General features: G+C 39.5%; 3 protein-coding genes across 3 annotated transcripts; 1 reads left to right on the top strand and 2 right to left on the bottom strand.

Annotated features, from left to right (window-relative positions):
- Positions 1-335: 335 nt before the first annotated feature.
- ttc4 (tetratricopeptide repeat domain 4) lies at positions 336-3,926 on the bottom strand. Its single transcript, XM_083969865.1, has 10 exons — positions 3,645-3,926; positions 3,341-3,458; positions 3,079-3,240; positions 2,851-2,928; positions 2,153-2,277; positions 1,939-2,025; positions 1,612-1,856; positions 1,373-1,457; positions 1,010-1,092; positions 336-764 (listed from the first exon to the last, which is right to left on the bottom strand). Exons 1-10 carry the CDS (start codon positions 3,753-3,755, stop codon positions 665-667), a joined length of 1,194 nt encoding a protein of 397 aa, XP_083825991.1. The 5' UTR covers positions 3,756-3,926; the 3' UTR covers positions 336-664.
- Positions 3,927-5,043: 1,117 nt separating this feature from the next.
- On the bottom strand, positions 5,044-8,386 carry pars2 (prolyl-tRNA synthetase 2, mitochondrial). The gene is made up of 4 exons (XM_083969732.1): positions 8,217-8,386; positions 7,078-7,420; positions 6,330-6,575; positions 5,044-6,243 (listed from the first exon to the last, which is right to left on the bottom strand). The coding sequence occupies exons 2-4, from the start codon at positions 7,399-7,401 to the stop codon at positions 5,362-5,364; spliced, it is 1,452 nt and encodes a 483-aa protein (XP_083825858.1). The 5' UTR covers positions 7,402-7,420; positions 8,217-8,386; the 3' UTR covers positions 5,044-5,361.
- Positions 8,387-13,970: 5,584 nt separating this feature from the next.
- insl5a (insulin-like 5a) lies at positions 13,971-16,594 on the top strand (the record flags this gene model as incomplete). Its single annotated transcript, XM_083969701.1, has 2 exons — positions 13,971-14,142; positions 16,425-16,594. 2 exons carry the CDS (start codon positions 13,971-13,973, stop codon positions 16,592-16,594), a joined length of 342 nt encoding a protein of 113 aa, XP_083825827.1.
- Positions 16,595-17,146: the final 552 nt, after the last annotated feature.

Genomic DNA, 17,146 nt, shown 5'->3' with positions numbered 1-17,146 from the left:
CTTACACCGACAAATAAAGGTAACGAACCTACTGCTATGACTATAGCGATTATGGCAATGGGCCAATTTGCCAAAATGTTGAACTATCCCTTTAAGTTCCAGTAAACGACGGCTCTACCCCCAGAGAAACAGTCAAACCCTCTTCAGCCCCACATTTATTTAGTCACAGACTTATCATGTTACTTTCTCTGTATATTTTTTTTAAAGTCGACAAACAAAACCAGCAATCGCACACAACGCTGTGCATAAATCAATTTATTTCTGCAAGCTTTCGGTCTGTGACCTTCTATTATATAGTATTTTTATTTTTATTTTTTTTTTAAATAAAAGGGGCTATATGTACACCAAAAAAGGGGTCTGTGATAGAGGGTTACTTATTTGATGTTAATTTACAAGTACTTATTGTTTATGCCTATTAATATTATATTGAACCTGAATAAAAAGCATTGTTTTTGGAGTTTTACCTCTGAACAGACAGATACACAAAGAACCCACATGGATGACGTTTAGAGAACCCATTTATTTTATATTTTATTTTGTGTACTAACCTCTTGGGCACGAGATACATTTTTGCTCTGGTGTCTTTTTCAAAGACAAAGTCAGTCTTCGGTGTTAGAAATGAGATGTGTATGTATCAAAAGTCTGAGATTTGAAGGCCATGGTTTCACAACCCTTGTATTTTCTTCCCTGTTAAAAACTGCTTCCTGAAAGGTGAGCCCTTCACCAGAACAATGAAGCTGGGAGTGCCTGCCTTAACAAACAACCTGTCGACAGAGCACAACAGACGGAAAATCAGTTTCAGCATTTAGTGTAAGTTGAAATACTATAACACAAGACTAGGGACATACAGATTACTTGACTTGGATAACAACATGGTCACAAGCCAACTGTGACAGTTTCATCAGGTTCCTCTGAATTATTTGCTGAATGAGGAAGCACTAGCTTTTCATGGTTCTTGTTAGGTATCATTGATAGTGGCCATGATGAGGAAATAAAAACCAAAACACACCTTTTATGTTGCAGCACTTCTAAAAGTGCCGTCTCTGGTTTTACTTGGTATAGTGTCTCCTTCTGTGCATCCTCAAAGAAGAGCTGGAAAATAAGGAAAGGTCAAATGTGGTTAACTTACATGATGTATGATCCTTGTTTGACAGTTACACTCTTAAATATTTATCACCTAATTATATGAAAACAGTAGTTGAATTAGTTAAAAATATGACTGCATAATATGCTGATTACGCTTTGCAGTAGTTTATTAGAAAAAAATAAAAAATAAGAGAATCCCAGCTTATTCTGAATTATTCCTGACATTTCTTATGGTAAAAAGCCACCAGGTGTGATTTGACTGCTCAATGATGGTAAATATACAAACCTGCAGATTTTGGGGGTGATATTTTCTGTCTGAGTCCCAAGGTGGGAGTTCCTCTCCAAACATGACCGCCAGGTGATCCATGAAACTGAACAGTGCGAGGCAAAGAGAACGATACAGTGAGAGAGTGATTGAATAAACATTTCACTTATTAACGCTGCATTATATCAGTATTTTTTATAAATAGACAGTTCCTTTATTCATGAATGAGGATATTAAACTGGACATGAAGGGAAGCTGACCAGTTGTTCTCGCAGAAAGCTGAGATGAAATCACTCTGTTGGTGTTCAGGATACAGGAGGAGAACTGGCCAGTGCAGAGAGCCCTGCTCGTCCATGAAGACCTGAGCCCCTGTGGCCTCCTGGGAGCTGAGGCCGTCCAGGTTCAGCTGTGAAATGGCTGCAGAGGAGCGGGAGCCTACATCCTCATCCTCATCATCCGAACCACGCTGAGGCTTCGCGGACAGCAGAAGCTTGATACCTCGATCCTGTGTAAAGCACAGAAAAATGTGTTACGTTTGATTTCATTCAGAAAAAAGACGGTTTTGGCTCTGTCATCTGGACACTTACCTTTATAGCAGCCAGAAGAGCTTCTTTCTCACCATGCAACTTTTTTTCTTTGACCCTGGCTTTCCTGGCGTCTCTCTCTGCAGCTCTCTGAGAAACAAAATATGAACAGAGATTAGTTTGTGCTTGACTTAGTGTCCAAAAATGTCCACAGTGCAATACACTCTCCCTTCAAAACCTTCAGCTCAGAGTCAGGTGAACTCAGCAGCGACTGTACCTTGTGTTTATCTGCAGCAGCTCTCAGCTCCAGCAGCTTCTTGTCAGTGGGATTTGCTTGAAGTCCTTCTTCACACCACTGGATGGCGTCTGAGAAGTTGCGCAGCTCTATACAACACTGGGCTCCTGCATAAACATAACCATTTACATATTTAAACATGGATATTCTTACACTCTTGTGGTTTGTTATGGTTGCTCTGGTGGCTGGAATTATATAAACAACGGCAGAGACCCAGTAAATAGACTTGTACCTTCCCACAGTACAGTGCATCCATGAGTTTTGCCAGAGCAGACACTGTTATGGTAGATGGATGGATTTTGAATGTACTATGTTTTAATTAATTCCTGTTAAAATCCCTGATATATACAATTACTAATATGTAATTGTACTTGATTATCTCACGTAGGGGGAAAAAATATCCATCCATTGACCTAAACATCTTGAGTTGTGTTAAAGATACTATATAGGGTTAGGGTTAGGTTACATAGGTATACTTATATCCCTATATACATCCAGTATAGGGATATGTCCCTATATATACTGATATACTCTACATAATAAAACTTAATAATTTAATTGATTTTATTTGATTCTCATAATTACTATGACACATTAAATTGTGTTGTGAGTACTTATACATATTGTTGTGCACACAGTGTATTATGTACATTATACAGTAGATACAGTATATCACACACCTCTGATCAAGGCTTTGAGATGACCTGGTTTGATCTTCTTGGCCGACACAGCATCGTTCAGTGCAGAGCGCATGTTACCTGTGATAAACATATACATAAGAGACATAAGTTTAACAGATATCAAGTTTTTTAAAGCGTGTGAATAACAGTTCACATCCCCTGGTGCTGACAATACATTTACCGTATGTGTTATAAATCAGTATGGCATTGAGATGAATAATGTTTTACCAATATGAAAGTGTGCTGCAGCTCTGTTGGTGAGAAGAACAGTGTTGAGCTCCCGGTCTCCACATTTCTTCTTTAGACCTGCTGTGTAGGACAGTATGGCCTTTTCATAGTTCTTCTCTTTGAAAAACTCATTCCCCTCATTCTTCAGCCACTCTGCTTGCTCTGCAGGAGGAAGGAACCCAATCATCAACTGTTTCTTATGTTTAGAAAGACCATTTCTCCTCAGTTTATTCTGAGCACTGGGAATAAACTCTGGTCTTACCCTCTGGAGGTCTGTCGTCATCGTGGAGAATGGCCTGGATAGTAGCCAGCTCGGGGTGTGTTTTAGGGTCAATCTCCTCAGGCGCTGTCTTCATGAACATTGGTATTTTATTAAACTCCTGGAAGAAACAGAAAGACAGAGGAGTCACTCAGGATAAAGGCCAGAAATGTTAGTTAGCTGCTAACTGGCTCATCATAACAACAACACCACCACCACTAGTGAAGCTTTAACAGCTCATTTATTATTATAGAAATAACTTCCTGGCCACGGTTGACAGTGAACGGTTTCTTTTTGTCAGTGTTACCTCTTCCCAGTTGTCTTCACTGAACCCCTTTTTATATCTCTCCGTCTTGAATTTGTCCATAAACTCGTCCATGCCGTCGTCGCTGTCGTATTGCGCCGCTGGAGACGCCATTTTCAGACAAAATCTACTTTAAAATCTCGTTTGTGCTGTTTTAAAAGACTAAAATAAACCACAACGCTTAGTTTCTAACACTAACACGTCTTCTCTAAGAACATTACTTATGGTGCAATGCAGTGAAATCATCCAGCTCCCTGTTTACACATGTAACCGAATAGTGCGACGCGGATATCTGTCCGTGCAGAAACAGAGCGCCGGTGCAATGGATCCACTTCCTCCTGACCAGAGAGAGTGAATGATATACAATTTTAGAATCAAATGAAAAATAATTGAATGCGTTTACCAAGTCCAAATCAAAGTCAAGCGTAATAAATATAGTTCCTGTGCTGGATCGCAAATTATGTGCATATCTCTATAAACTAACTGTAACTGGTGTGTAAATATTAGGCTACATAACTATTAATAGTACTTTTAACAAAGGAGTTAGTCTATTTCTTCTTTTGTTTATAACGAGTATATGTTTGTGTATCTGTGCACTGTTGCATGGTAATTCTCCCTTGAGGGATTGCCTAAGTATTTCTGATTCAGATTATTTGAAGAAATATATTAAACGTTTAAACCAATGTAGCCTACTGCCAAATAAACTTAAACTTAATACAAATTTTATCAGATTGCCTAGGGGAGGTCTAGAGTTATCTCCATTTTAAACTATGAACCATAGACTGTAAAGCTATGAACCTTTTTACACAGTATAAGACAGGAGAGGAGAACTTGAGCAGAGTGCAGTGTGTTGTGCTTGTTTTTGCCAACAGAGGGAGCTGCTCCCTATAGCAGCTTCTCATCCCTCATTTTACACTACCAGATACTGATAGTGTCAAATTAATCTGCAACAGCAACATCCAGTTGTATCAATCCACTGGGGATACTATCAGTACATTATCTCTCAGTTAATTGTGGTCGGTCCCCTGTAATACCGCAATGGGATGTCTCGCCGCACTGTAACATTAAAGATGCTCCAGCAGGTGTTGGGGGGGTAAAGTGGGACACATTAAAGCCTGTGGGGAGAGTAGAGAAGACCAGGCAGGAAGAGAGTAAAGCTAAATGATCTAAACAATAAAATGCTAAATGTGGCAAGCCATGGCGATTTGTTGAATCAAGTATAAAGGTAACCTGAAGTCTTTCATTTTCTATTTTCCTTGAATTATGCAGGTTATGGTTGTATTTACAGCCCTTGGCACAAGTTATCATTCAGTTGTACAGTGGCAACATTTCTATTTACAAATACAAGTGCAAATTAAATCACAAAAGAAATATTCATCATTATTCTGCTTATATTTGTGCGTTCATGATTTTATTGGTACAGGACCATTAAGGTCTGCAAATCAGATAAACAATTCACATTCTTATATCACAGAAAAATAAATGTAATTTCATATCCTAAGGTTCATTACAAAGCTTTTGTTGTGACAGTGAGTTAATGTCGATCAGCAAATGTCATCAAGTTTGTAAACTCCGGATTTAAAACTTTGTAAACCAAATATAGAACCCATTAGTGACATAAAACATTTGCATAAACATACAAGGATTTTAACTTCTCTTCCCACCACCTCACTCACACATTTTTGCTTCCTACATACCAAACAAAAACACTTAAATAGATTCATACAGTTTCCACTCTTCGCAGTAGATCTATCAGTCCATCTTCACTGAGGAACATCGTCTCACCTGTCTGCTGACAGATCACCTCAAACTTGGGGACGTCCTCTACGGCTCCCTGTCCTACTACAATAACATATGGATAACCCAGTCTGCCGGCGTCCTTCAGTCTCTTTCCAATGGTCATCTGTGTACGGTCATCAAGAACCACTTCGCCTCTCAACTGAGGCAGCGCCTCTCCCAGGGTGTGAACCAGGTCGTCAGCTAAAACTGCCACTTCATCCATTTTACTGCCTTTCTTCGGCGGTAAAACACAAACCTGGTAGGGGGCGAGAAGCCCCGGCCAGCGGATCCCCTCCTCTGTTGACATCACCTCAACGGCTGCAGCAAGGATACGGGTCACTCCAAGACCATAGCAGCCCATTTCAGCAACACTAAGCTTGTTCTGGGTATTGCTGAAGGTGGCGTTGAATACTTGAGAATACTTTTTCCCCAGGTAAAAGGTGTGGCCGACCTCTATGCCCTTTGACTCTTCCAGTGTGCCTGTTTCACACTGAGGGCAGTCAGTTCTGTCCGAGGACATGGTCTCTACATTCGCAGAGAAGGAGCAGTTCCCACAGACCAGAAGTCGATCCTCACCGATGTCCGCCGGCAGCTGGAACTCATGAGAGAGTTTACCGCCGATGTTTCCCGTGTCCGCCTGCACCTGAACGCAACGCAGGCCCAGCCGGGCAAAGAGCCGCGTGTACGCCTGGCACACAGACTCATATGTCTGGTAAGCTGCTTCCTCGCTCACGTCAAACGAGTACATGTCCTTCATGTAGAACTCCCTCCCTCGAAGAAGACCGAACCTCGGCTTCGGCTCATCCCTGAATTTGCGGGTGATCTGTTTTATAGAAAAGAAATCTCGATGTAAAACTGTAGTTTGCCGTAACAAATGCGCTGGTGGATGATAACAGGCTGAATGTTTACCTGATAGAGAAGCAGGGGGAACTGTCTGTAGGAGAGGTTTGCCTGGTGAGCCACCAGAGTCGTCACTGCCTCCTCGTGTGTGGGACTCAAACAGTAGTCGATCCCGTGGCGGTCTTTCAGACGGAGCAGCTCCTTCCCCATCAGGTCCCAGCGCTCGCTGGTTTTCCAGAGATCAGCCGAGCACAAACTGGGCATGTCCAGCTTCTGCCCACCGATCCCCTGCATCTCCTGGTCGATCACTCTCACCTTTTTGATAATACAAAGCAGCCATTAGATTTTATGAAACCAAAATGAGAACATATGCATCATATTTGTGTACATGGCACCAAAAGAGGATCCGAATCAAAAATAGAAAAATAGAGTCCGCACACTAGAGTATGCTCCCGAATATTTCATATGAATATCACCACATGCAACGTCATGGGTCATCAGACATGAAGCTACTGCAGAGATGCACCTGCTTAAATCAATTCGAGGGATCACCCGACAGGTTGTGCGATGACATAGGTGTCAATATCAAAAACTGCTGAAAAAAATATGAAAAATATATATACATGATCAACAAAGCTACAAAGCCTGCACAGTACAATTCATATAACAATCACATAATCTGCATATGAAAATATCGAAACAACTTGAATATTACATGACATGATGAATAAACCGTCATGATGAGATGCAATATCAAGAAGACAACAGACCATAAGATGATCCACCTTGATCTTTACCAGTCAACAAAATGTCTCACCAGCTTCTCCATGGAGCGAACGATGGCAGGCAGGTAGTAGTAGCACCCCGGGTTGGATGGGTGGATGAGCCCCGCCTGCTGCATGAGCCTCTGACTCTTACAGGTCATCTCTCCCTGCAGCCGGCTCTCCTGCCCCACGTCACGCAGGCTCGACGGCTGGTAGAGCCGCGACACCAGCAGCGTGGGTCTGACGTGTCTGGAGCGGGAGGAGGCAGGAGCAGCGGTGTGTTCAGGGCAGCCCGAGTGATTCCTCTTAGGAAGAATCAACGTTCTGCGGAGGCGCTGGAGGACTCTCGGCCAAACGTGACACATGACAGGCTCCATGGTGGATCCAGATGTGCAGCTGTTGCAGAGAATAGATCAAACAAGAGCTCAGCTGAAACTATTAGATATTCAATAAGATGTTTGATTAATTGCCCACTAATGCTAATGCTCTGTTTGAGTTGAAACTGTTTTGTATATTTTACTCATAATCCGTTGACATAAACGGAGGCAAAATATGACACTCATCAGTAAAATATAATACAAGCCAACAGCAGCACCACTAATTATATCTCCCAGAAAAACAACACAGTTAAACCAACATCCTTCTGAAACAAAAAAAACATTCATGAAGAGAGGATTTAATGTGAATAACCTTACACATTATTTTAAGTGAGGGGAAACAGGAAGAGCATCTGTTATTCAACTACTCTCAAAAACAACTGGGTAGAACAAATACGAGCTACTTTACCTCTGGTTTAGTTGCACAGTGTACACAGTGAAGTAGGCCAATTTTGAGTATTTTAAGTTTTTGTACTTGAATGCTTCAGTAAATATTGCTAATAAATATGATTTAAAACCCACTGCATTTTCTTAAATAATATTAATATGAATGTAATCTAACTAAACAGGAAGTGCTCACTTAAAGGGAACTACAGTAAATTGTAGTCCCATCATGCAACAACTACAGCACAGGTGAGGTCAAGGTCGTTACAACTCAGGTATCAGTTTGGTCCTTTGAACTATCCACATGTTTGTTAAATGAAGTGGGTTCAGAAAACGAGGTTTATCTAACTGACAAGAGACGCAGCTTACCGGTATTTACCACACAGCTGAGTTAGCTTCCTCTGTTAGCATGCACAACCAGTGAGACTCACCTCAACTATTGTCTGTTGCTCCGAGTCGATTATCTGACAAGTTAAATACAAAACACTGTCATGTCTGTAAAGTTTACAAGCTGCAGCAGCACATTCAAGGTCTCTCCCTGCTCCCTGTCTACACCACCACGCTGCTCCAGCTGTCCCTGTCCCTGTCCTCCTCCTTCACCGCGCAGGGACAGGAGGAGCTGTCAGGTCACAGCGCCCTCTGCAGGACTGGAGGAGGCAATGGACTCATCACTTGTTCTAGATTAGAGACTGTATATAAAAAGTAATAGAGTGCCTATATGTTTTAACTCGTGTTTGTTGACTTTTTGTATGATAATTAGTAACACAGAATTTGCTGTTATCAGTTCCTCCTTGCTACAAATGAACCACTGAATGTAGCTACTGACAAGAATTACCTTGATATTTAGAAAATCTAAAATTCCCAATTAAGCTCTGGATTCAAAAGGAGAATATTTTTCTAGATGTGAAAGCACCTTACCCAACTGCCAACTCAAACCATTGATTAAAGTCCAGCCATCTTTCCTGATCAAATTATTTATCAGTTCTTTTTTTTATTAACAATAAACCTCCACGTTGTTTTTGGTTAAAAGGATAGTTTGACTATAGTGAATTTTCTATAGGGGATTATACAGTTCTTCACATTTGTTTATTAGCACCATCGTTATGAATGGTTATCAGTCTGTTTCTTTTTGTCTATGCATTGTGTATGTACAGTATGTTGTTGTTTTTTTCTCAAAAGAAATCAATCAATCATAAACCTGGGGCCAGGCAACATGAACATTGTTCCTGTGTTCAGCAGGTGGAGCCAGGAGCTCTCAGGCATTTCATTTCTGTCACACATCTCAAAGGGAAAAGCTATTGACAGGATCTAGCAGCTTTAGAGAACAAAACAACCACAAATGCATTGACTTTTATTTTATTGCCACGTTGTATGGTTTGTTGTTAAGTGGTTTTATGAAGTGTATAAAACACAGGTCGAGGTGGTCAAACATTTCTTTCTTTCTTTTTTTAAATACTCCACAGAGCAATTTGTTCACAACTTAACATAAATCTCTAGTGATTTTAATTGGCTCAGCACTTAAGGTCTTTTGCCTCCCACAATGCAACAGGTTTATGATCAAAACAGACAGAAGGTTCTCGCGCTGCATTTTGACCAGTGATAATTTCCATATGAGTCAAAGTCGTCTGTAGCTATATGGTCATTTACTGTCGATTCACGATTGAAAACAGGATACATTTATTGTGAAAGGAAAAGGCGAGGCAGTCGAGAGGAAAGAGGATGAAGGTTCAATGGCCTGAAAACACATTTAATGAGCCATTTTGTATTGCTGTTACACTTCCTCACAGAGTCATACCTGTTACATAAAAATGTCGACAAAATACTTTCGTTTACACAACCATGTTTACATAGTTGTGTCAGTGAACCTTTTTCTCCATTTTCTCCCAGACTGTTTTATATATCACGAACTCTGGAAGCTATTCAAGTATTTTCATGCACATATTACTGCAACACAGTTTGGATAATGTTTGTGAACAAAGAAGTTAAGATAAATATTTCCATAGAGTTAACAAACATTTAAAGTGTTCAGTTTACTGCACATGTGTGGATATTTATCTAAGTTATGTATTTTTATTTTTTAAATCACTGGTTGGACCTTTAATATTAATGGATAGAAGACATTATGCATTAACAGTGTGAGAATACATTGTTACAAGTCTTATGTAAATGTATCAGGAATCAATAGCAAAATAATAAAGAAAATGCACAAACACATTAAATGTATTTTGCAAATTGAAAAGTTAAATGGTCAACATGACATTTAGGCTATAGTTGTGTTTCTTTGCAGATTACACAATTTAGATTGAAATTAAGTTAAACGCAATCTACTGTATAATGGTCACAAGGAAAATTTCACATTGAGCAGAAATTTAGGCTATCTGTTAAATCTCTTACAATAATCAAAATAAGTTGAAGCCAATTTATTTTCAGCCTGCCAACTAATAAACTCATGGATTGTAGTTCAATCTACAGCAAACCACCATAATTTATAAACTCCACATCCAAGAAGATTAGGTTTGAACTAAGGCACAATGAACAGAGTAAATGTTGTACAGTCCTAATATTTTAAACAATTTGAAACCATTTTAAATCTCAGTCATGTTCAGGTTGTGTTTCTTCTGATTTCTTCAGTAAGGATTCAGTTTCCTGCCCGACTGACGCATGTGACGGCGGCATCCTCGGCAATGGCCCCAGGCCCCAGCCCAAACCATCCCACAGAAAACCGACTCAGTTCAATTAACTGAGGCAGACTGAGTGTTGTCAGACTCAGACAGATGTTATTTATTCTTAATAGATAAAGTGTGTATCTATCTCAAAAATCTATTGATCAATCTCTTCCAAACATATCACTGTGAAAATTAAACCACAATTAACCTTTATAAAAGGAATAAAAATAAGAAATGTGTCTGAAAACAAACCTATTCCAAAGATATGGTAGAAAACTATAATATATATGACAAATTACATTTTTATTTGGCTGAAGTATTCCCTATATTCTGCATGTTATTCAGAGACAGACTGTGTGTTGGCTAGAAACAGTAAAGTAGAAAAGGTGCCTCTAGTCCACAGTCAACTTTAATATCTCTTTTGATTGAAATGTCTCTTTTTTAAAGGCAACATGGAGCTGTTTTATGTTTTACTTGCTTCTTCTTTCGTTGTTTATTTTGTTTATCTTCATCTTTTAGGGTTTAATTTTAGTTGCCATCAGTTAGGGCTGTCTAAAATATTTATTTATACTCTGACTATTGATGAGTTTTTATGGAATGCACTATACAATCACACAATCGTTGCCTTTTGTTGACTTTATACTGAACTGCAGTCTGTGTTAATGGCTTTATAGCATTTTAAGCCAGCAATTTTACACCATTATTCCCCCAGTCAGTCAATGACACACAGACACCTGATGGTCGGCCCACACGACAAACACAGCTGAGTGTCCCCCTGGCTCTGGTCTCTCATGGGGACACTGTGGAGGACAGTGTTTTCAGGCTGCGTGGTCCAGAGAGACGTCGATGTTCTCCTGAGTCAATTAGGTTTGCGTCTGTTCTATCCATTTATCTGATGGCTCTCATCGTAAGGTTTGGTTCTCGGAGAAATGGGCGACTGAATGTCTCCTTGAGATATGAACAATCTCATTAGGACAGATTTTATCTGCATACTTCACATCTGCCTGGTTGTCTTCATACTTCATAGTTCATTTTTTCCCCACTTAAAAGGTTCAAGGTTTTGGACAAATATAAACAATAAGTTGTAGTAGAGACATACTGATTTTCTACTTATTTCTACTACAATTAAGAAATTGTCAAATAGAAATGCAAGAACAAACTTTTTTCCCACCCGCACCCCCCACCCCAGGGAACAAGCAGGAGAAAAAGAGAAAATGAATGGACATTGTATCATCGACAAGATCGACAAAAACATGTGGTTTTCAGTAATAGTAAAAAAAAAACATTATATAAATGACATATAGGACAAAATCTCATGTTTGTTCGAGCAGATATCTAATAAAAGGTTGCCATATCCTGCTGAAATTATCATTAGGAGAGCCAGTCTAATCTTTTCTAGCTTCAGGAGTTGTAGTGTATCTCTAACCTAATGTTTGTAGGGGGGTGGGCAGCCTGTTCCCAACTAGTAAAATCATTCTTCTCGCTAAGAGGATGACAAAAGCAATGCGATCAGAAATTGTCTTGTTTTTTAAAACTTAAAACTGAGGTAAAAGTATTCACCACAGATACATAAAGTAACAGAAATGTCCCATTATTGATCACTGTTACATATAATATCATTGATGTTAATATGATTTAAATGTTATAGATAGCAAAAATGGTGGTAATACAAATAAATTGAACTCATTTAAACACCTAAAGAGCGAGACAAACATGTAAAAAAAAAAAAAAAAAAAAAACATAACCTCAAACTAGCGCTAGTGTGTACAACCAAACAGTATGATAGCATTAAGGTTTCCCCTCAATGGAAACAAATTATCTTTGAACAAATGGCTTAATGATAGAAGTCCACAGAGCGTCCACACACTTTTACATGTGACGTACTTTTCTAACGTCAACTACTAGGTCATCCTTGGCTCTCCAGGTCAGAGAGTCCGTAATCAGAGCAGTCCCACAAAACTGAGACAATTAGTCGAAAGAAGCTGTAGCTCTGATTACGGCCATCAATGCACACAGCTCATCAGGAGCTGTAATTGTTATAGATGTTCACAAAATAATGGGTAACAATATCTATGTTGAACTTATTCAGAACATTCTCAGAAATATTTTATAGAGCAAAAATTAACATTTGTTTTCTCATTGAAATTCATAATATTCCATGAATGGAAAACAATTCTGTGTCATGAAACATTAATAAGCCTGTGGCTGCTGATGCAGCATGATAAACACACCTGACCAGCTTGTTGTGGAGCTTTTGTCCTCATTACATTTACAGAGTTATCATGGGGATTCATCTGATGACAAGTGAATGAGTAAATGAATGAATTTCCAATCATGGTGTCATGACTACAACTATGCACTGTATGATAGTGCTTAAAATCTCTGTCTCCTTTGTCTAATTATTAGTGAATAATCAATATTTGGTTCATTTTCCTTAGCATCTGCTTATGCTTAGCTAATCTGTGTGTGTGTGTTTGTGTGTGTGTTTGCCTCTTTTATGTTGATTATGTTTGAACTCTGTCATTATTAACACTTTGTGCTAATTGCTCTTTAGATAAAATACTTCTATTAATAATAATAATAACAATAATAATAATAGTAATAATTACACAATTTGTTGACTATAATAAAAAGAAAATACTTAGATCACCAATGTATAGTCTCTTCACTGACCAAATAAACAAGTGCTTGACCTGCAAAACAATAGAGGTTGCTTATACTACTTACTGTACATTTCCTTTGACTTTATGGGAAAATTCTTGTTATGTTTGCGCCACCACACATCACATCCAATCAAAGGTAATATAAAATTTCATAGACATCCTACATAGAGACCGCCACTGTCAATGATGGAGCTGAGATGTGGTACTGTGGTGCTGAGTATCATCAGCAGCACCCTAATGACCTGCATTATGGACGGTCAACATTGACTTTTTTGCTGTCATATGGCACCAAACTGCTGTAAAGTGAAAGACAACCAGGCCATCAAAGTGCTGTAAACAGGTGAAACATCTGTTTGACTGGAGGAGGTGGGTGGATGGGGGTCACTTTGCATCACTTAATTAGCAATGCAGCGCAGTGAAGGTCGGTGCAATCACGCAATCACAGAGAGGCCGAGGAGGGATGCTCCTCAACTAATGTGATTGTCAGCTGAGGGTTGTAAAGCTCTGACGGCCGTCACTCTAAAAATGGTGACAGAGGAGATGACCGGAAACATAAAACCACTTGACTGTCATGACATGAGTGTGTGCGTGAGAGCCAGGGACGGGCTGAGTGCCATTTAGAGGGAGGTGGAGAGATGCTCGGCATTGATGAGCTGAAAGGTGGATACTATATAACGCAGGGAGACATGAGCAGTGGATCAACGACTGGCTGCAGCCTCCTGAAGAGCAGAGCTGAAGTGAACACAGGCGGACAGAAGAAACAGCCCAGGACAGAGGAGCTGTGGTGGTTTCTGAAAACAGACCACCAAACACAAGAGACAAACAAACCTCTGTATTGACACTCAAGACATCCAGGATGCGCGCTGTGGTGTTTCTGCCTCTGCTCCTGTGTGCAGCGGTGAGCGTGGAGCAGGTGAGAGCAGAGGTGAAGGCTGTGAAGCTGTGTGGTCGAGAGTTCCTGAGGGCTGTCGTCTACACCTGCGGAGGCTCCCGTTGGAGGAGATTCCTCACCGAGTCAGACATGGAGGGTGAGACAAGTTCTCTTCTTTTATTCTGAAAAACAGAAGCCTCATCTCATGTGAATATACAAAAAAAAAGAAGACTCCGAGTAAAATCATACCTGACTCTTTATCCTTAAACTTTTTTTTTTGTCATTTAAGTATTTATTTATTTTTCAACAAATAATAAAATACATACAAAAGACAACAGCAAACAGATAGAGAAAAAAAAAATGTATATATAAAAAAAAAAAAAAAAAAAAAAAAAAAAAAAACAACAGGCAGTCAAAACAAAAGGACAACACCCCTCTGTACCTTTATATGTTTGTGATTATATCAATTGTGATGTGATTCAACATATGCTTATTGTGACAAGTCCTTGATGTATCGAAAGAAATAGTCCCATACTACATGGAACTTCCCTTTAACATTGTTCTTCCTGGCAATCAGATATTCGAAAGATGCAGTCTCTGTCATCAGTTGAGTCCAATTTGCAAGCCCCGGTGTACACGTACTCTTCCAATTCCTCAGTATCAGCCTTGCTGCAGTAATGAGGCCTGCTGTTATTAGCGCATGCTGTCCTTTGTTGACTCCTCGTGGCAAAAGTGTGCTATCTCCCAGGAGACAAAACAGTGGTGATTCCGGTAAGTTTTGTCCCAACCACTCTCCCAATTTCTTTAATACTTCTTTCCAGAAAGGTACTACCACCGGACATTCCCAAAAGGCATGCAAAAATGTACCATATTCTCCTTTACACTTCCAACATCTTTTGTCTTCCACTAAACCCATTCTAAAGAGCTTCATAGGAGTATAGTAATATCTACTTTATCCTTAAACTTAAATATACTGTATATCCACACCGTTACCTACACAGTTTCTTTTCAAAACCTATTTGTCACTTCTCAGTGTCAATAATATAGTTTCTCTTACAGCAGCTTCGATTTAGATGAAAATCATCCTCACTTCTTCGATGTTACATTACAAGACATTTCCCCCAAATCTAGCCTGACTAATTGATACGTTCTTAAAAGATGGGATGTTTAAATTCTCCACTTGAACTTCATAGCTAAATTCAGCAGCTCTGAACAGTGTTTGACCACATCTGTTTTTATTCCTGAGCTGCTTTGAGTTTCAATAACAAATGGCAAATTTGGTAAAGATAAAACAACACCTGAGATACATTGTGATGGTTTTGTTTGGAAAAAAGAAAGTTTTTTCCATCTTTTGTGAAATCATGCTCTTTTTCCGTACCTCTGTAGGTGACTTCAGTAATATCTTGTCCTATTGATAATCTGACCAACAGTTCTTTTTCTTTCTTTCTATTTGTTTCTGTCTTTTGTGTTTTAATTTTACTCTTTGGCTCACCAGGCTGCTCAGTCCATTTTCTGGAGTTGTAGTTTTTTCATGACATCTCCTGAAACATTAAGCAGCCGCCAGAAAAAAAAGAGGATTCATGTCTGAAAGTTGCTGACCAGCAGCTTTAACCAGGCTGCTGAGACTTTCCCCACTGCATGAACCATATACTGCACTGCATTAATTTGTGGGTTGCAGGCAGACAGGTGCCCCAGCACCACGGCGCATTGTCTGCTGTTATTATCACAGAGGCCACATATCATGATTAAATACTGCAGCAGCAGTCTCTTCCCCGGGCAGCCTCTCGCTCACTGTCACACACATACACACAAACCCAGTTAACCCATCAGTCGGGCTGATTAGAAAGAGCAGAGTGACACTGTAGAAGACAAATAGCACCGAGATAATCCTTACAGTCATTTGGAGTTTCCTTATTTAATGAGAACATGGGAGATTACAAGAGACTGACCAGAAAAGAGTTGTCCATTGTTTGTGAAAGTAACTGGAAAAACCCTTTAATTTACAGGCCACTAATTACATGATGATTACACGATAATGTCAAAAAATAACCAAGAAATAATAAGTAATTGCGTAGTAATGTCCAAAAATAGCCTAGAAATACTGGTGTCATAGTAATGTCATATTTTTCATGAAGGCAAAAGATTACACATACTTTTCATGCTTCCAATTTTTTGGGAAAGGCCAGAATTTTTCTCCACCAAGTTCTTGCAATTGATCGTTATTTCTGGGCTATTTCTAGGCTATATTTCTTGACATTACTATGAAATTGACCATTATTTCTAGGCTATTTCTTGACATTATCACATAATCAGCGGCCTGTAAATTGAAGGGTTACCTTTATTTTTACCATAGTATTACTTTCTAATTATACTTCTTACACAAATACTAAAATTGGACTAAGTGTAAGTCATATTATGCATTATGTTTTCTTGTTGCAGGTTTGCCGACAGGGGAACAGAGCAGCTTGGAGAGCCTTAGCAGCCTCGGCGGCAGCAGCAGCAGCAGCAGCCTGGGCTCTGAGCTGACCAGACGGGACATTAATAACATGCTGACCACCGTGTGCTGCCAGGTGGGCTGCAGGAAGAGCGACCTCACCTTTCTCTGCTGAAGATGACTACCCTCCCTCTCAGTCTCTCTCACTCTCCATGTGACCAAACTGACTGTTTCCTCCCATCTTGCCTTACTAGAAACCAAATCTGAACCGCAACGCTGATGTTTTTAAAACTATATATGATCACTGTATGGTATGTACAATAACGCTCGTATCCACAACTGCTATTTTTTCTAATTGCTTTTGATATTTTTTGTGGGTTTCCATTTATTACTTTGACTTGTGAGGGCTGTAGACATGAAGACATGTGGATTGTATCAAGCATCTGAGAACATGTTTCTGAAACGACGATGTGCAACCATGAATACCTAACATTTAATAGTTATGGTATTAAGTGAATCTATGAGAATTAAGAAACAAAAGTTGATGTATATGCACTCAGGGATGGTATTCAAAGGTGCAGAACTGTTTCATACTAAGACTCAGCCCAGACTTGTGTCCTGTATGTAAGTAAGTGAGTATCCACAAGTTTGCAGGTGTAACATTTCCACCACTGCTTCAAAGTATTTATAGGAAACTTCAGCTGTATTTCATCATTTTGCTATATTT

Source organism: Trachurus trachurus (genome assembly GCF_905171665.1).
Source record: "Trachurus trachurus genome assembly, chromosome: 4".
NCBI lineage: Eukaryota > Metazoa > Chordata > Actinopteri > Carangiformes > Carangidae > Trachurus > Trachurus trachurus.
Note: the sequence above shows the minus strand (reverse complement) of the source record. Positions and strands in the feature narration are given on the sequence as shown.

What these genes read in the sequence shown, in the direction of transcription:
- pars2 (XM_083969732.1), bottom strand. Translation starts at nt 7,401, where the DNA reads ATGGAGCCTGTCATGTGTCACGTTTGGCCGAGAGTCCTCCAGCGCCTC. An exon ending in TTCGCTCCATGGAGAAGCTG is followed by an intron (nt 6,576 to 7,077) that starts GTGAGACATTTT and finishes ATTATCAAAAAG; the next exon opens with GTGAGAGTGATCGACCAGGA. An exon ending in TCCCCCTGCTTCTCTATCAG is followed by an intron (nt 6,244 to 6,329) that starts GTAAACATTCAG and finishes TCTATAAAACAG; the next exon opens with ATCACCCGCAAATTCAGGGA.
- ttc4 (XM_083969865.1), bottom strand. Translation starts at nt 3,755, where the DNA reads ATGGCGTCTCCAGCGGCGCAATACGACAGCGACGACGGCATGGACGAG. An exon ending in CTCTTCTGGCTGCTATAAAG is followed by an intron (nt 1,857 to 1,938) that starts GTAAGTGTCCAG and finishes TGCTTTACACAG; the next exon opens with GATCGAGGTATCAAGCTTCT. An exon ending in GCTTTCTGCGAGAACAACTG is followed by an intron (nt 1,458 to 1,611) that starts GTCAGCTTCCCT and finishes CGCACTGTTCAG; the next exon opens with TTTCATGGATCACCTGGCGG.